Below are 18683 nucleotides of genomic sequence, written 5' to 3' on the forward strand. Positions count from 1 at the left end.
TATGCATTCATTTCTACCACCTTAGAGCCTTGCCAACGCTGGATATTTCTTTAATACAGCTGATACCACAGGATTCCACGAAAGCTCGCCAAAGATAGCTTCATATCATTGTTACACCCCATGTTTTCGTACGTAAAAGTACGTCGATAAGTCAATTGATGTAAGCTCGAGAATGAGATCATCTTTAAAAGTACATGAAGTTAATCATGTTACCTTGGAGTTTACAAATATTTACGATCATGAACTACAAGTACCAAGAGGGTTAGAAGGTTTAGAAGCTAAAGGAATTGAAGAAAATAAGTTTCGTCGAATGTCGGCAAGTTGGGAATGTTGTAACCCGTACTTTTGGGGGTGAGACTGGGGTGCTTAACATGATAAGAAGGTGATGAGGTATTTTAGTCGTATGATAGTCGTGTGTTAAGTTTTAAAGTCAAGAGAGTTTTGAAACAAAAGTCGACGAAAGCCGTCACAAGTTATACTCAAAAATTGTATTGAAATTTGGGTCTAATGTCATTGAGGTTTTTACCAATATACTTGGAGTTAGGGGGTAATCCATCCACCAAATTGAAGATCTATGAGTCTAGTTTACAACTCATTAAACCGTTTGTCGATACAATATCGGAGTAGTGAGATATTCGCATTTTTGCGAGATTGCGCAAGTAGCTCCCTTTGGGACCCACAAGGTCGGTTGAGAATTATCTTGCTATATAAAGTTGTGGCTTTCATTTCCAAGTATTATTTTCGACCCAAATCAGACCTAAGACTCTCTCTAGGACTCCTAAACATATCCTTAGGGTTTTGAAACAATTCTATCATCCACAACTTAAAATCAAGAAACGAACACATCAACGCGATCCTTACGACATGAGTAAGACTTTGACATCCTCCTTTCTCCTTATATGTCGAGTTTTGGAAAGAGCTTCGTGGCTAAGCAAGCTTGTCACCTCTGTATTTTAGCTATACAAGCATACGAAAGGGTGTGGATCAATGGAATAAGGTTTGGAAGCAAGAACGCAAGAGGTATGTAAGGTTTTCATTTCATTTTCGGCATGATTTGGTGTAACTATGTTCTAACTTTTATTCTTGATCTTTTAAGAGACCGTTTGGATGGGCTTGTTTTAAGTAACTTTTAAGCCAAAATAGCTTTTAAGTCATAAGTTAAGAATTCTAGCTTTTGGCTTATTTTTGTCATTTTAGCTTTAAAACAAGTGCTTAAAAGCAATTTTTTTTTTTTTTACTTTATCCAAATACTACAAAATGGCTTAAAAGTTATTTTGGCTTAAAAACACTTAAAACAAACCAATCCAAACGGGCTCTAAGAGTTTTTCAAGGAAAATTTGAGCAAGTATTGTATCCTTATATAGTATGCAATTCCATTTCACAGTATGGAAGAAACTAGTTTAGGTTGGAACTTCAAAACACAACAAAAACAAAAACAAAAAGGGTGAATCGCCCATTTGGCCTATGCCATCCGGACTTCTGTTTGTTTCGTTCCTTTGATGTTTTTATGTATACCTAACCCCCATATGATCCTAATAGCTTCATTTAAGATTATATGAGCTTAATTATCACGTGTTGATGCTTAGATTATTCTTAAATCATATTTAGACTTTCATGTCACAAGTTAGCCACTCCGAGCCGACATTATGTTCATAATTCCATTTTGTCAGTCGTTCGACACTATTGTAGATAACTGGATCTCCTCTAGTTTGATGTTATCATCTTGGTTGGGTATCCATTCCCGTTTATATTGTGGTGTTTACTGTGTTTTTTGGGATCATCCAGTTTTAGGGGAAACTCTACCGAAAATTTTGGAAATTCGAAGAGTTGGACAAATTTTGAGTTCCTTGGTTCTATATTGATTCTAGAGGGACCCTAATGAGTTAATTAGCCTTAGTATCTCATGTACATATTCAGTTTCTCCCTACAATGGGGATAGGCTCCTCCATCCAACTTATGGATGACGAGCGTCAGATTACGTTTGTGATTTCGTTTATGATTTCCTTCATGATATCTTGAGTCCATAAGATGGTGCCACATGTGTTATGCCTCATACATGCTTACATTGATTATGCTGGGGGGGGGGGGGGATATAGGCCATAACACCAGCGAAGTCTATTGATCATATGCTGGGGGGAGATAGCCCATAACACCAGTCGGGCCTACTGATTATATATTTACCTGTTGGGGAATATAGTCCATAATGCCAGTCAAGCATGTCATATATACGTATATAACTACAGTTTGCATTGCATGACTGTACATGAGGCTAGAGTTGTCAATATGGGCAATTGACGGGCTGGGCTGGGCTAGCCCACCATTTTGATGGGCCTTATAATTGTCAGCCCACCCCAGCCCTATGTGGGCCGCGGGCCCCCACGGGCCGGCCCATCATTTTTAAAAATATAATTTTATATTTTTTCTTTAAGTTCTAACCTAAAAAAAGATAATTATTTAAAAGTTAAAAAATATCTTATTGGAAAAAATTTGCAAAACTTACTAACTTTTTATATTGTTCCAATATATCACAATAAACACTAAAAAAAGTAAAAGACAAGACTATATTTCATTCACTAAAAGTCAAAACTTAAAACAAACTATTCAAGAGAACGTTCATGATGCTTATGAGATATCCAACACATCATCTTCATCAAACACATTTGAATCCGCTTGTGACAAGGTTGTCTTAACATCTTCACTTTCATCTACAATTCATATGCAATATTATTTAGTGAAATATTAAAAATAATTAAATTTTAAAAATTAATAACATTTAAATTCACGTAAAAAAAATATTACCAGTTTGAGTTTGGGAAAACTGTGCAGCCAATTACGAGTAGTAACACGTGTTTGGACATTTTCATAATAAATGCAACTTCTGTACTTAGTAAGAACACGCCACCAAAGCTAAATGTTGATTCCGATGCTACAATGGTATTAAGAATACTAAGTACATCACGCACCATCATTGAAAGATCGGGATATTTTCTAGAATGATCCTTCCAATACATGATAACATCCATCTCTTGAAACTTCTCAAGATAAGTTTTGGTTCCTCTTAGTAAAGATCCAATTCTGACTTTTCATCTCTAAAGGCAGTATACTTTTTATTTTTTATATATTTTAAATAAATATTTTATAAGGCCCACGGGCCAGCCCGACCCAGCCTCAGTCAAGCCTCAGGGCCACGGGCTTACTCGGGCCAGGCTTAAAAGCCTCATTTTTAAACGGGCTCCAAAAATTCTAGCCCAACCCTGCTAAATCACGAGCTGGGCTGGGCTGGCCCAACGGGCCAAGCCCATATTGACGGCTCTACATGAGGCTAATTCAGATGTATCGTTACCTGATTGGGGGATACAACCCATAACGCCAGACATGTACCAGTTCAGATATTAGTTTAGTTTCAGATTAAAATTCGATTCAATTCCAGATCAGTTTCTAGTTTAGACTCTTGTTTGGCTTTCAGCTTATATCAGATTTCCAACTTACAACATACTTTAGTATGCTTAACATATACTTTGTATATATCATACTCACGTCCTTTTCGGGGCGCTACGTTTCATGTCGCACAGGTACAAATAGATCAACACTTGAGCCACATCAGTAGGCCATCTATCAGCCGTTGGAGTCACTCCACTTACTTCGTATGACGAGGCCCTACTCCGTCCCTGTGCAGTTAGTATGTTTTCATATGTCGGCTTTCCAAATTGTACCGTTCTTATCAGCTATGCTCATGCTTGTTTAGTTTATCAGTCTATATTCATGATTAGTACATTATCGGCACTTAGTGCCGGTTATCCATCTCAGCCCTAGGCTGGGTCGTGACAATCATCATATCTACTGATGCATGATAAGAGTATATCATTTGTAATGTATATGCCCCAACGGAACACATCCCTGGACTATATTGGTCCTCATCGGGAACAGCTCTCGGTCTAAGTACTACAGACAACAAATCAACCCAACATATACAAAGAAGCAGCCTTGAAAAGCAAAGACCTAGGCAGGGTAAGCTGCACCGAAATAAAAAATGCAAAAAGCACCAGATAACACTCATGTGATGATAACATTCATTTGATAAACAGGAGATAATTTGACTTGAAACTCCTCTCATCCAATTTCCTGCTTCTCTTATGTCTAGCCTGAACTTACATATGTAACCTAAATTTACCTTGGTCAAAATTAGCTCTACAAAATTCAGCCATCAAAAAATGGCAAAAATACTCACTGAGCCGAGATCGATGCTCAGCTAGCAACACTAACCTTGAATATATACTATATAAAAGATCAATTATTTTACTGATTGCTGAACTGTCTTCACCTAAAATTCTGCATAGCACTGCGGCTTCTTGTGATAAAAGAAGCACCAATGCCAGAAAACGTACGCCCAAACACACTATAACCAGAGTTCTCATTGCTCTGTTCTGAGGTGAAAACAGCACTGGAAATCTGAGGACTGCTTTCACTTGACACTTTGACTATATCTGATATACCTCCAAGCTCCTAAAGAGAGGAAAACAAAAAGGGTCCAATTTCAGATCTGTGTAGATGGCTAAAAGGTTAGGGCTTAATAGAAACTCATGAATACCTTCAGGCCTGAGGCAGATATAGCACTATGCAAAGGACGCTGCAAAAGTTTAAACGGGGATTAGTTCTTTTTATCAGCAGAAGATGATAGAGAGCTTCATGTATACGACTATTTGGAAGACCCTAACTTCTGAAGCATTCTGATCGTTAAGACCAAGGTTGAAGTACTTCTACAAAGTACTTAACACTCTGGGAAGGGCCAGTGTCGGTATAATGTTTTATCCAGTCCAAGCTAAGTTAGACTTTTGCTTGTAAACTGCTTCTATAAAGCTAATGTGAGTAAAATGGGGCAGAAACTGGTCTTCAGTATTAATGGCTGCAAAATTAACCAATTAACAAACCTTCGGAGATACACTAGAAGCAGATGGAGATGGTTGTTCGATTGATGAACTTGGAGACAAAGGCCCAGCCTGCAGAAAAGTTGAAGCAAAATGCAGGTTATTACCAGACAATGCATAGCCAGTATCACAAGATTGGCATGCAAAGAAAACTTAGAAGTCTAAGACAAAAAGCAAAGAAGTCACTCTTTAATGTAAATTTGCCAGGACTTCAAATCAATTAATACAAAGTCAGCACTAGAGTCGGCCTTTCCCCATATGACTGAAGATGCTCGACAAACCAAAACCAACATGGTCTTGCAACAGAAATAAGTAGATCATTCAACTTTTCCAAACCACCAAGAGCAGGATAAATTATAAAGACACAAACAAGAGATGGAAGAAGGAATCAGGTCTGCAGCGCGATAAGCCCTTTATTTAATTTATTGATGACGGAAGATAAGCCATTTTAACTATAAACCAAAGAAACTATTGACTCGGGCAATATTAAAATAGTTTCACAATTTACCCGTGTTGAGGGAGTTACAGATGGTAATTCCAGGGCAGGTCTAGATGAGCTAGATGGGGATGCCTACACATTGAAGACAACATAGTTAGGAGAAAAGCATAGGGAAAAGAAGAAATCAAACATTAAGAGGAGTTGTACCTCAATCTGCTCCTTGACTCTACCAATTTCATAGCTCCTCACAAAAGCAACCAACTTTTCCACGCCATAGTTTGTTTCATTCTACACAGATCATAATACTACCATGACTATTACGCGGACAAACTTTTAAGCTAAGCCAAAAATGAAATTAGCAAGCCAATTCAAATACCTGTCTCCCTTCAATCCTACTAATTTTTGTCCCCTGTTCATATAAGAAAAGGCAGTTTTCAATTCCACAAGACAAATCAAATCTAGCTAACAAGGCAAAATATACAAGAAAAAAAGTTCATATGGAAATGCTGATGCATAGAAAATATCTCACCAGTGATCTGACAACTTGGTGAACAGATTGGACATCCTCACTAAATTTGCTCACTTCTCCTCGAATTTCAGAAACCTATACATTTAACAATGCTGCATCAAATATCAGAAATCTCAAACCTTCAAATTAACTAACTGTACAAGCCATTATTGGCCTCACCTCATCTCTTGTAGCAGCAGTATTATCCACACACTCGTCTATTTTAGAATCGACGCGGTCAATTCGTGAAGCTAAATGACGCTTTGTGGCCTGGCATGATAAAGGAACCCAATAAAGTTAATGACACTAAACATAACAGAAAAATGTGAAAAAACAAACATCACAGCAGGCAGGCAAGCAATGGTTAAAATCTTAACCAAATATTTCCTGTAGACTGAATAACTGCCCTACCTACCAAGGGGTAGAACAGTAAACAGGACCTACTGCATAACAACAGATGCATTGAAGCAAACCTTGGGCATCTCTTATTTGATAGCCACATGCAGAATGACCTGAACCATGCAGTTCATTTTTCTTTTTCTATTTTTTTGGTGTCTTGGTCATGAGTCAAGTTAGTGTCCCTTTTTTTTTTTTAAATAACCGTGGTATCCGGGCCAGTTGACGCGCACAGGAATAATTTCCACGGGATACTTGCTAACTCCCACTAGCAACAGGTATCAGGTAACTCGTAACTCTGTCCACCAAAACTTAGACAGATGGGAAGAAATCACCTAGTTTTTTTGTTTCCGCTAGGATTAGAACCTGACCTCATGGTTCTCAATCCACTTCATTGACCACTAAGCCACACCCTTGGGTGCGACTTATGACTTAGTACAGAGTGTCTTAAAGAAACAAAGCACAATAAATCACCTGTAGAAAATTCTTTAATGGTGTGGCTCATGTAGTCATGCATGCTTAACATAGCATTCATAACACCTAGAGCTACATATACATGATTTAAAGTCAGTAGTACTCGTAACTTCCCTAATGCCATATGTCAATGAACACGCATACAGTAGGAATCTAGACAATACAAATGAAATCGGCAGTCATGCCAATAATCACCAATTTGAGAACACAAAAAAACTCTTTTTACAACACCAATAAAATGAGGATTCATTGCCTGAACGTCATATTCCTAGCTTAATGAGTATTTTGTTAGTAGGGAGGCAACTGTCTTAGCTTGATGATTATTTTCGTCAATAAGAGGCGTAACAAAGATACAAACAGAGAGAAGTGCAGCCTCAATCATGAACTTCAAGATGCAAGGAAACAGGCCATCATCATGAGCAGTTTGAGTTTTTATTTAAACACAAAATAAGGTAATAACCCTTGGAAGATATCCAATGACATTGGACATATACAAAGCATACAGAATTCACTTCACAGAATCGTACATGGCGATTACACGACAGATTTACTGTCCAACTCAGTCTGAGTTTCACATGTTTATATGTATTTATAAGAAGAGTAAATCAGGAATCAAGAACTTACAGAAATAGATGTATATACACTCTCGAGCTGTTTGGACACATTAGCACATGCATCAGATAAGCTCCGCCTGGTTGCAAACATTAATTCGGGAAGCTTCCAACCCTACAAGCATGCATTTCAATTCTAAGGTGGAGTTGTTAAAGAAGCCGGGAAGAGAATTCAAGCCTATGGCATCCGAAATAGCAGGCAATAATTAACTATTAGGCTCCCTCTCAGTTACCAAAAAATAATTATAAGGTTCATGTTTGACTAAAAGCATATACCTAAGATTGGCTATGACCATTGCCTTTTACCTCAACAATTTGTTTGTGTGAGAAAGCACGGGAGAAAATATATTATTAATGTATATTCATATGTTACAATGAGCCCTATATATATACACACATAACATGTCCTACTCCTAATATATATTGGATTAGGGTTATTTATTTACTCCTATTTACATGACTATTCTAACACTCCCCCTCAAGCTGGTGCATATAAATCATATGTACCGAGCTTGTTACATATGTAGTTAATACGAGGACCAGTGAGGGACTTGGTGAAAATATCTGCAAGCTGATCATTCGACTTCACAAACTTTGTAGCAATATCTCCCGAGAGTATCTTTTCTCTAACAAAGTGACAGTCAATCTCAATGTGTTTAGTTCTCTCATGGAACACTGGATTTGACGCAATATGAAGAGCAGCTTGATTATCACACACAAGTCCCATCTGACTAATCTCACCAAATTTCAACTCCTTGAGCAACTGTTTGATCCAAATTAGCTCACATGTCGCCATAGCCATCGCTCGATATTCTGCTTCTGCACTAGACCGAGCAACCACATTCTGTTTCTTGCTCTTCCAGGACATCAAATTTCCTCCTACCAAGACACAATATCCAGACGTAGAATGTCTATCAGAAGGTGATCCTGCCCAATCAGCATCTGAGTATCCAAGATGCTCATGGCCTCGACCCTCAAACAATAAACCTTTGCCTGGAGCTGATTTTATATACCGAAGAATGCGAACAACTGCATCCCAATGACTATCACACGGAGAATCCATAAACTGACTCACAACACTCACAGAAAAGGAAATGTCAGGTCTTGTCACTGTAAGGTAATTTAATTTACCAACCAACCGTCTATATCTTGCAGCATCGCTAAGAGGCTCCCCCTGTCCTGGCATAAGTTTAGAATTCGGATCCATCGGAGTGTCAACCGGTCTACAACCTGTCATTCCTGTCTCTTCAAGAATATCTAAGGCATACTTTAGTTGTGAGATCACAACACCTGAGCTAGACTGAGCGACCTCAATACCCAGAAAATACTTTAGTTTGCCCAGATCCTTAGTCTGAAAGTGTTGCAAGAGATGTTGCTTCAATTTAGTAATACCATCCTGGTCATTGCCGGTAATAACAATGTCGTCAACATAGACCACCAGATAAATACAGAGACTCGAGGCAGAATGCCGATAGAATACAGAGTGATCAGCTTCACTCTGAATCATGCCAAATTCTCGAATAACTGTGCTGAACTTACCAAACCAGGCTCGAGGAGACTGCTTTAGACCATAAAGTGACCGACGCAAGCGACATACAAGGCCACGAGACTCCCCCTGAGCAACAAACCCAGGTGGTTGCTCCATATAAACTTCATCCTCAAGGTCACCGTGTAAAAAAGCATTCTTAATGTCCAGCTGATAGAGGGGCCAATGGCGAACAGCAGCCATGGATAGAAAAAGGCGGACTGATGCTATCTTAGCCACAGGAGAGAAGGTATCACTGTAATCGAGCCCAAATATCTGAGTATATCCTTTGGCAACAAGACGAGCCTTAAGACGATCAACCTTACCATCCGGACCAACCTTGACTGCATACACCCAACGACAACCAACAGTAGATTTACCTGAAGGAAGAGGGACGAGCTCCCAAGTACCACTCGTATGTAAAGCAGACATCTCGTCAATCATAGCCTGTCGCCATCCTGGATGAGACAATGCTTCACCTGTAGACTTAGGGATGGAAACAGAGGACAAAGAAGATAGAAAAGCATAATAGGGTGATGACAAACGATGATAACTCAAACCGACATAATGGGGATTAGGATTAAGGGTGGCCCGTATACCTTTCCGAAGTGCAATCGGTTGATTAAGAGGAGACAAGTCCGCAGTATTAGCAGGGTCAGGTGCAGGACGTGAATCAGCTGGACCTGATGCTGGGCGCGGACGACGATGATATGTCAAAAGTGGTGTTCCTGTGGCAGGGAGTCTAGGAGGAGCCACACTAGACTCCTCAACGGCTGGAATGGATAAGACTTCTATAGCGGAAGGTGAAGGAGGAGCTATAGGAGACTCGGGTAAGACTTCTGTGGCGGAAGGTGAAGGAGGAGCTATAGTAGACTCCTTAAAGGTCGGTATAGGTAAGACCTCAGATATATCAAGGGGGTCAGAAAGGTCAGAAGAGGTAAAGAAAGGTTTAGACTCAAAAAATGTGACGTCAGAGGACATAAAGTACCTACGAAGATCAAGTGAGTAACAACGATAGCCCTTCTGAACACGAGAATAACCAAGGAAGACACACTTGAGAGCACGAGGAGCTAACTTATCTTTCCCAGGGGCTAGGTTATGAACGAAACAAGTGCTCCCAAAAACACGAGGGGGAACAGAGTATACGGGTGATTGGGGACACAATACTGCATACGGTATCTGATTCTGGATGGGAGAGGAAGGCATCCGATTAACTAAATAACAAGCTGTGAGAACTGCATCGCCCCAAAAACGCAGCGGAACATGAGATTCAATGAGAAGTGTGCGAGCAGTCTCAATGATGTGCCTATTCTTTCTCTCTGCAACCCCATTTTGCTGAGGGGTATAAGGACAAGAGGTCTGATGAATAATTCCTTGAGAAGTCATAAACTGCTGAAATTGAGAGGATAAATATTCTAAGGCATTATCACTGCGAAAAGTGCGAATGGAAACACCAAATTGATTTTTAATTTCAGCACAAAAATTCTGGAATATAGAAAACAACTCAGAACGATCTTTCATTAAGAAAATCCAAGTACATCTTGAATGATCATCAATAAAACTAACAAAATAACGAAATCCCAAGGTTGAACTGACTCTACTAGGACCCCATATATCAGAGTGAACTAAAGAAAAAATAGACTCTACGTGACTCTCAATACTACGATGATAGGAGGCTCGGGTATGTTTCCCGAGCTGACATGACTCACACTCTAATGTGGATAAACTAGACAAACCAGGCACCATCTTCTGAAGCTTGGATAAGCTTGGATGTCCTAAACGTTTGTGAATTAGGTCCGGAGGATCTGTAACTAGACATGCCTTGGAGGATTTTAGGGAGTTAAGGTAGTAAAGCCCTTCTGATTCAAGTCCTGTTCCAATCGTCTGCCCTGTACTGCGGTCCTGCATAATAAAAGAATCATCAATAAAATATATACCACAATGGAGGGCACGAGTCAAACGACTAACAGATGCAAGATTAAAAGGACAGCCAGGGACATAGAGAACGGAATCTAGAGTGACAGAGGGTAGGGGATTCGCTTGTCCAACTCCTTTTGCTTTGGTTTGAGACCCATTGGCTAAAGTAACAGTGGGAAGAGACTGTGAATACGCAATATTTGACAAAAGTGATTTATTACCAGAGATATGATCAGAAGCGGCTGAGTCCACAACCCATTGTCCAGGAGGACTAGACTGGGAAACACAAGCAAAAGAATTACCAGCAACAGAAGTATTAGTCTGAGCAACAGAAGCTACTTGTGGAGATGTCTGCTTACTTGCTCGATACTGAAGGAACTCATTATACTCCCCTTCAGATAAAGAAAATCCCTGGTTACCTGTAGTCTCAGTCTGAGCAACATAAGCATTTTTGGTTGGGCGGCCATGTAAAGAATAGCATACATCACGAGTGTGTCCAAGTTTATGACAATAGGAGCACTTGGGTCTAGATCTTCCAAAACGACCTCCTCCTCGTCTATTTTCCATAGTATGAGATGCCCGATTGTCCACTGATTGGGATACGAGGACAGATGAGTCAAGTGTCTGTGATGAGCTCACTGGGTGACTAGGTGCTGCAGCAAGGCGAAGTAATCGAGAGAATAATTCATCAACTGTGGGGACGGTTGGACTAGCCAAAATCTGGTCACGTACTGAATCAAGGTCATTAGGGAGTCCAGCGAGTGTAAGAACTAGAAACATCTTCTGTCGTTGCTCTTGTTGTTTTTCAATACTAGCAGAAACTGGCATCAACGTCTCAAATTCTTCCATGACTGCCTGAACTTGTCCCAAGTAAGTAGACATATCTAATTCCTGTTTCTTCAAGCTTGTCATTCGCGATATTACATCATAGAAACGAGATATGTCATTAGTGTATAGATTACGAGCCTTTTCCCAAACTAAATAACATGTCTGGAATGGACGGAACAAGGGCATCAACTTGGAATCAATAGATCGCCACAGGATACTACATAACTGAGCATCGACCTTCTCCCACTGTGTTTTGGCCTTTTCATCACCTTCGCTAGCCTTTTTTGTTAAATGATCTTGAACTCCTTGACCTTTACACCACAACTCGACAGATGAAGCCCAATCTAAGTAGTTTGAACCTCCCATTAAAGGTTCTGAGGTAATCATAACACCGGAACTGCCAGAACCCGGGTTTCTAGACCCGAAAGCATCGACTCCCAAAGACATGGTTGGATTATCACCAAATAACAAAAAGAATCAACTGAAAATTCTCTGAAACAGATGAAGAAAACACTGTGTTTGCCGGAAAAGTACTGTAGCTGCCGGAAAAATCAGTGTAGTCGCCGGAAAAACTCAAAGTGGTCGGAATCAAACGAAAAAGGTATGGACAGACTCGGAATTACTAGGCGATCCGACTGTCCAACTGGAAGATTTTCAAAAAATGGCCGAAACAGTGCTCACGCGCCGGCGCATGGGGGCGCGTGGGTCAGATTTGCCGGAATATCGCCGGCGTGTGAGGGCGCGTGAGGTGGTGTTTTCCGGTGGGGTTTACTGGGGTTTGGTCGCCGGAGCCTTGGAAACCCTGTGGTGGTGTTGGTTTTTGCACAACACTGATAATTAGTGACTTTGACGCAATTAGTCACTTAGGTCACCGGAAAATTGCACGGTGACTGAGTTGTTTCTTCCCGGATATCGTTGGAATGACGCACAACGATAAATTTCTCACGGTTGCTCTGATACCATGTGAGAAAGCACAGGAGAAAATATATTATTAATGTATATTCATATGTTACAATGAGCCCTATATATATACACACATAACATGTCCTACTCCTAATATATATTGGATTAGGGTTATTTATTTACTCCTATTTACATGACTATTCTAACAGTTTGAAAGCCTCATATTAGGAAAATAAACTCTTAACAGTAAGGGAACACTTCGTACTCAATCACCCCATTCCTTGAGATAAGGATGGTGCAGTAAATCATCAAATGGAGGACAGTTACTTGAACCATGAATTAGAAACTTAATTTTTGCATCGAATGGGGATAGTTACTTTAAATATGAATTGTATGTCATCAATAATGTTGGGTGCAAATAATTATGTCCCTGGTAAAAAAAGACATTAATTTTGCATCAACATTATTTATGAAATACAGTATTGCAGAAAGAAATAAAGGTGTTACCTTCCACCAAATATAACCATACCCCATGACCACAACAACAATGATTATAGTGTATCTGCTAGTACCTGCATAGAATTTTAAAAACCAAGTTAAATGCGTGAAATAATTCGCAAAATGTCATTGGTCACTGCAATAAATAATGCTGTAAATGAAGCAGGCTGAAAGATCGTTACAAGTTAGGAGATTTTAATTTGCAAGGCATGTATAACACTGACAGTGAGACCACAATTTGTCTCAGTAGATCAAGAAATGACAGTAGAGATGTCCTAAGACACTCCTGGCATAAAAGGCCAGTTGTTTCCACCTGAAGGTGTAAGGTTATTTAATTGCTTTCATATACAACTAACAATCTGTAGTAACAGAAACCTGATCCACTTGATGTCACAATTGTAACAGATCTATTTGAAGCCAAGAGTTGTAGCTCCTGCCGTAAGCTATTAACCTGTAAAGAAAATCATTCCCCGTAAATAAAACTTTGATGAATTCAGCGCAGCAGGTATGCTGATATATGAAATCAATTAAACGACTTTTTTCTTAAAGAGCAAAAATTTGACAGCTTATAGAAAAGGATTGATTATAAAACGCAAGGCACACATAATTACTTGTTATTCTCATCAATGTTCTTTTTCTTTTGGCTGCACAAGCATCATGTTGAACCATATAGAAAGATGTTTTACAGGAGAATGAAATCAACAAAAGGCTGTTTTAGCGAAAATAAGATATATGATCTTCTCTAAGTATCACTGTTAATATTATGAACCACCAATCCTGAACCCCAAAGTTCTGCACAAACAAACTTTGAGTAGTATATAAGTCAAGCTCCAATATTAATCAAGCTTTAAATCGATCTTGAGAGTTTAGTGTGACTCATGTCGATAAAGTAAACGAGCTTAGGATGAGCTCAAACTCGAACTTCAGTCCATGCGGATATTTTCAGGCCCGTTGGGGAATTATAAAGTTTTATATAACTTAAGCAAATTTTAGAATTGAATTTTAATAAATGAAAATCTTTTCAAGGTGTTGCAGAGAAATGGATTTTGGCCATCAAAGATATAACATATATAAGAGATCTTTAATAGCTTCTATTTATACTTTTAGATACTTCAAGTAAAAAAGGTAAGATGGTCTCATGAACAAAAACGAGCTTAACACAAGCTCAGTCCCTTAAATGTGAGCTCAAACTTGAGCACACGCTCATCCAGTATGAGTAAATATCTAAACCAATGTTGAGCTTACTTGAGCCCAAAGATCCTTTGTTCACAAAATAGCTCGAGTTAGCAAAAGCCCTCTTAATACAATGATCCTCCAAGCCACCAACCCAGATAGGTGGAGAAAAGAGAGAAAGATAATGGATGCATGTTGGCATTCAAAATAAAAAATAATAATAAATAAATAAAAAGTCAAATCCAACTAAATGTTCAGAGCAATGTCTCAAGTTAATTTTTTAGTATCAAGTTCCTTCACAACAGATAACTGTCAAGGCAAAAGATTTGAAGATCCCATAGTTTACTATCAACTCATTCAACATTTCCTTTTCCCAAGGACAATTTTTCACGTCCAAAATATGTATTGTATTAGATATGCTAACCTTGATCATCAGGAAATCTTTGTTCAGCTCTTCCCTATTGGGTAAAAGATAGCTCCCATTAGCACCACAAATTATCCACCTCCCTTATTTCTCCTGGAGCCCTATACTTTTGTCCTAGAAAAAAGCAAAACTAGAAGAGAGCGCATTTTATCTAAGGCCAAATAAGCCATATGTCTCAAGCCATGGGGTGTGCTCCTCTCTTTTAACTTTAAAACCAAAAACTCTTTTATGCACCCAACGTGTTGCCTGGTGGTCAATGAAGAAGTGGAGGAGAACCATGAGGTCTTAGGTTCAAACTCCAAAGGAGGCAGGAAAGACTAGGAGTTTCTTCTCATCTGCCCAAACCTTGGTAGGTAAAGTTACACGGTACCTATGCTGGTGGGAGGTAGCAGGTACCTGGTGGAATTAGTCAAGGTGCACATAAGCTAGCCCCAACACCACCGTCATCCAAAAAAATAAATTAAAACTCCTATGTAGTAAAATCCCTGCAAAGAAACATCTATTTTTGACACATACAAGTCTATCATTTTAATTTGATACTCGTGCTAGAAAAAAGGGTATTAAGTGCTTCTTTTGTTATAGGAGAGGTAGTGGAATCAGAGAAATATATAGCTTAAAAATGCTATATTCGCGGCTCTTTGCAGAATAACATTGACCACAATAGTAATACCATTATCTTTGATAACCATTACATTCCAGTGCAAAAACCAAGAAAAAGACACCAAGACTTGGACAAATAATCGCTTCTCGTCCATAAAGCAATGATACCCTGGGCTAAGATTATGGAGACAACTTCCCTCATAATAGCCTACATCTGTACCGGCAAAAAACCTTCCACAATGATTAATCTGGCTAACTACGCTAAAGGTTCCTTCCTCACCGCATTTGTTTGACAGTTTAAAGAGATATTTCAAAGAGATACTTCATGAATGCTGATTCAGTCCTTTGTCATTACACCATTCATTTGAACTTTTCCTATGTTTACAACCCACTTTCTGTCCTTCGGTTTGTAACCAAATTTTTCTCTCAGATCTCCTTCAAATTCCAGTTCCCCGGAATAACCAGCAAAAAGAAAATGCTGAAGCTTTCTATGCTGATCAAAAGTCGTTCTAATCCCTCCTCTCAGGCTCATAATCTCAGTCGGACACCTACGAAAGACTTGCTGCATATGACATACACCATTCATTTAACATTTCCTAACTCAACTGTGGGATCTCCAAAATTAGATGCTGGCAAATATCTATATATTATTAGAAGGAGAGGAAAAAGCCCTCTCATTAAGCCAAGTGAAAACCTTAAAATTAGCCACATATAGCGTATTAACTATTAACTAATAACTAATTCAGCCATATGGCATAACCAGAAAATCCACATATAACTTACTTCTTAATTAATTAATATTAAATAACTAAATCAAAAATTAGAAACTTCTCCTATAACCCACGCCTTCTACCTATTCCATCAAGAAACTACCAACTGATATCTACTTGTCAAGGATGATTGAAGCAAAACTTTAGCCTTAACAAAAAATTATAATCTTTTAACTCCAGGATCATCATGATGAACAAACTAAAGGAAAATCACAAATTTCAAAGATGAGAAAAACCATTAGCACCAAATATGAACAAGCAAGAGGCAAAAATAAACCTGCTGCATCAAGGAATCATTTTTTGGCTTTGGAGTTGAATTGGTTGAATTATCTTGCCGAATTTGCTTTAATGCAATCTGCAGTCAGAGGACAATGTACTTGCATTAGATCTAGTGCATTTCAAATTGACATGGTAGAGAAACTTAAAAAGCAATGCAACTAGAACTCTCAAAACTACTGTGAATAGCAACCAGACCTTAAATGCGCCGGAGAAGAAATCAGAGACATTTGGCAATCGTCCTTCCTTAGCAAGTACCGACCCAACAATGCCTGCACGACATACGAGATAAATTATTTGATACTAACGATACACTTGTTTTATCTTATTAATTTTATTGTTTTTGACTTATTAGTTTTAGGAAGGGGAGCCTTGTAGAAGTTGCAGCCATGTGACCAGGAGGTCACGAGTTCAAGCCGCGAAAATAACCCCCGGCAGAAATGCAAGGTAAGGTTGTGTACATGAGAACCAATGTGATCCAGCTCTTCCCCGGACTCGCGCTTAGTGGGAGCTTAATGCACCGGGCTGCCCTTTTTATTAACTTCTTAATTTTAGTTCCTCCAGATGAAAATTATCCAGAATAAGAGAAAATTGCAATCTTTAAAACGCCATTCATAGTTCTTTCTCCCCATGTGTGAAATCCAAAAGTTCTATAGAATCAACTTCATGTCCTCAAGCTACTCTCCTTATGCCTTATTGTCAAATCATTACTTTTTTCTCAAAAATCTTCAACTCTTCTACTTTGTTAAGGCATGAAAGAGGCCCAAACGTAATCAAGGGTTATTGCTCCCCAAGTTCCCCTTTGCATTTTCGGCAAAGAGGTTGTTTCCACATCTCAAACACGACAAACCAACTCTATTTTTGCGCCAATAAAGGCGGTAGTACTTCAATTGCCATTCATTCACTTAGGGTTTAGCAAACCACTAAAAATTTGCAACTCAAAACTTTTGATAGCAACAAAACGGTTTCGTATAACAAATAACATAATACGCGCTACACATCCTATTTCACCCAGAGCATAAAGTATTAACTAAAAATCCAGCTAAGCTCACTATAACCAAACAAAAAAGAAAAATTGATACGGGAGGAGTAACGGAGAAACAGAGAGTACGAACCAGCACCAACGAGGATAGTGAGCTTGCCGAGAGGGAGAGCCATGGAGATTTTCGGAATCGATCATGAAAAAGAGGAAACCATTGATTTCTATTTGCAATCTGAGAATTGCAGAGTAAGTCGCTGAGCTGCGTTGATTAATTAAAATAGGACGACTTGGAGAACAAGGCAGAGTCGTCCGATCGTTCAACCCTACTTTCGTGAGTTTCGGCTCGGAATCTTATTTTAGGGAAAATATAAGTAAACAATAAATAGATAAATATGAAATAAAATCTGCGGATTTTTGGATTTACGCAAAGGACCCTATGTTTTAGCATAAATAAAGAAGAATATAAGCATTTGGTTGCTTATTAGAGTTACGCAACTATTAATAATGCAGAGATTAATTATGTAGGAATTAGTTATGCAAAATTTTGTCATGCATGATTCAATTATGAATGAATTAATTATGTAAGGATAGGTAATGCAAAGATTATTAATTTATGGATCGTAATATAGAGATTATTTTTTGTTAAATATTTACTTTATTTTAATTATACTGTCACGATCCGAAATTCCCAACCACGGGACCATGATGACGCATAATATTTACTCGCTAGGCAAGCCAACATTAGCTATGAATTTACCAATTTTTAACAATTTAAAAGCAGAATAATAATAATTAATACTGAAATGCTCTAAAATACATAAAACAACTCCATAAGTAACGCAGTTTATACTAATCCCAGAAATCTAGAGTCACAAGTACATGATCAACTAGAATACTACCATTAAAATCTGAAACAAAGTACAACTATTCGAAACAAGGTAAACAATAAGCTAACTAAGGAAGGGGACTTCAGAGACTGCGGACGTTGTTCAACCCTACCTCAAGTCTCTTGAAAAGATATGATCCGAGTAAGCCTCCTTTAGATACCGTTGGGGCCAGTACCATAATCTGCACAAGAAGTGCAGAAGTGTATTATGAGTACAACTGACCCAATGTACTCCGTAAGTGTTGAGCCTAACCTCGACGAGGTAGTGACGAGGCTAAGGCAAGATCCCTACAACAAACTTGTGAAGTTATATATATACATAAAAGAATAACAAATAAAGAGTCAAATGAAACAACAAAGGCATGTATAGGGGACAACATACTGAAACAGTAAGTGAGAAACCATGAAATAAACCTCTGTCCAACACGAGCAATGAAACTACCAAATCATAATCCACATCACCAAATATCAAGTAATACAATAAAATCAAATAAACTCTGATGGTAGGCTATAATCTCATATTTTAGTCGCTTATTGCACTCTAATTC

The 18683-nt window shown here is 38.6% G+C and overlaps 1 protein-coding gene across 1 annotated transcript; it reads right to left on the reverse strand.

Moving 5' to 3' along the window:
* Positions 4025–17601, reverse strand: LOC109228394. The gene is made up of 14 exons (XM_019393532.1): positions 17383–17601; positions 16466–16539; positions 16269–16346; positions 13400–13475; positions 13034–13098; positions 7367–7468; positions 6053–6142; positions 5894–5968; positions 5741–5773; positions 5572–5652; positions 5434–5496; positions 4929–4997; positions 4589–4627; positions 4025–4503 (listed from the first exon to the last, which is right to left on the reverse strand). Exons 1-14 carry the CDS (start codon positions 17423–17425, stop codon positions 4318–4320), a joined length of 1074 nt encoding a protein of 357 aa, XP_019249077.1. The 5' UTR covers positions 17426–17601; the 3' UTR covers positions 4025–4317.

Source organism: Nicotiana attenuata, chromosome 1 (genome assembly GCF_001879085.1).
Source record: "Nicotiana attenuata strain UT chromosome 1, NIATTr2, whole genome shotgun sequence".
NCBI classification, from domain to species: Eukaryota; Viridiplantae; Streptophyta; class Magnoliopsida; order Solanales; family Solanaceae; genus Nicotiana; species Nicotiana attenuata.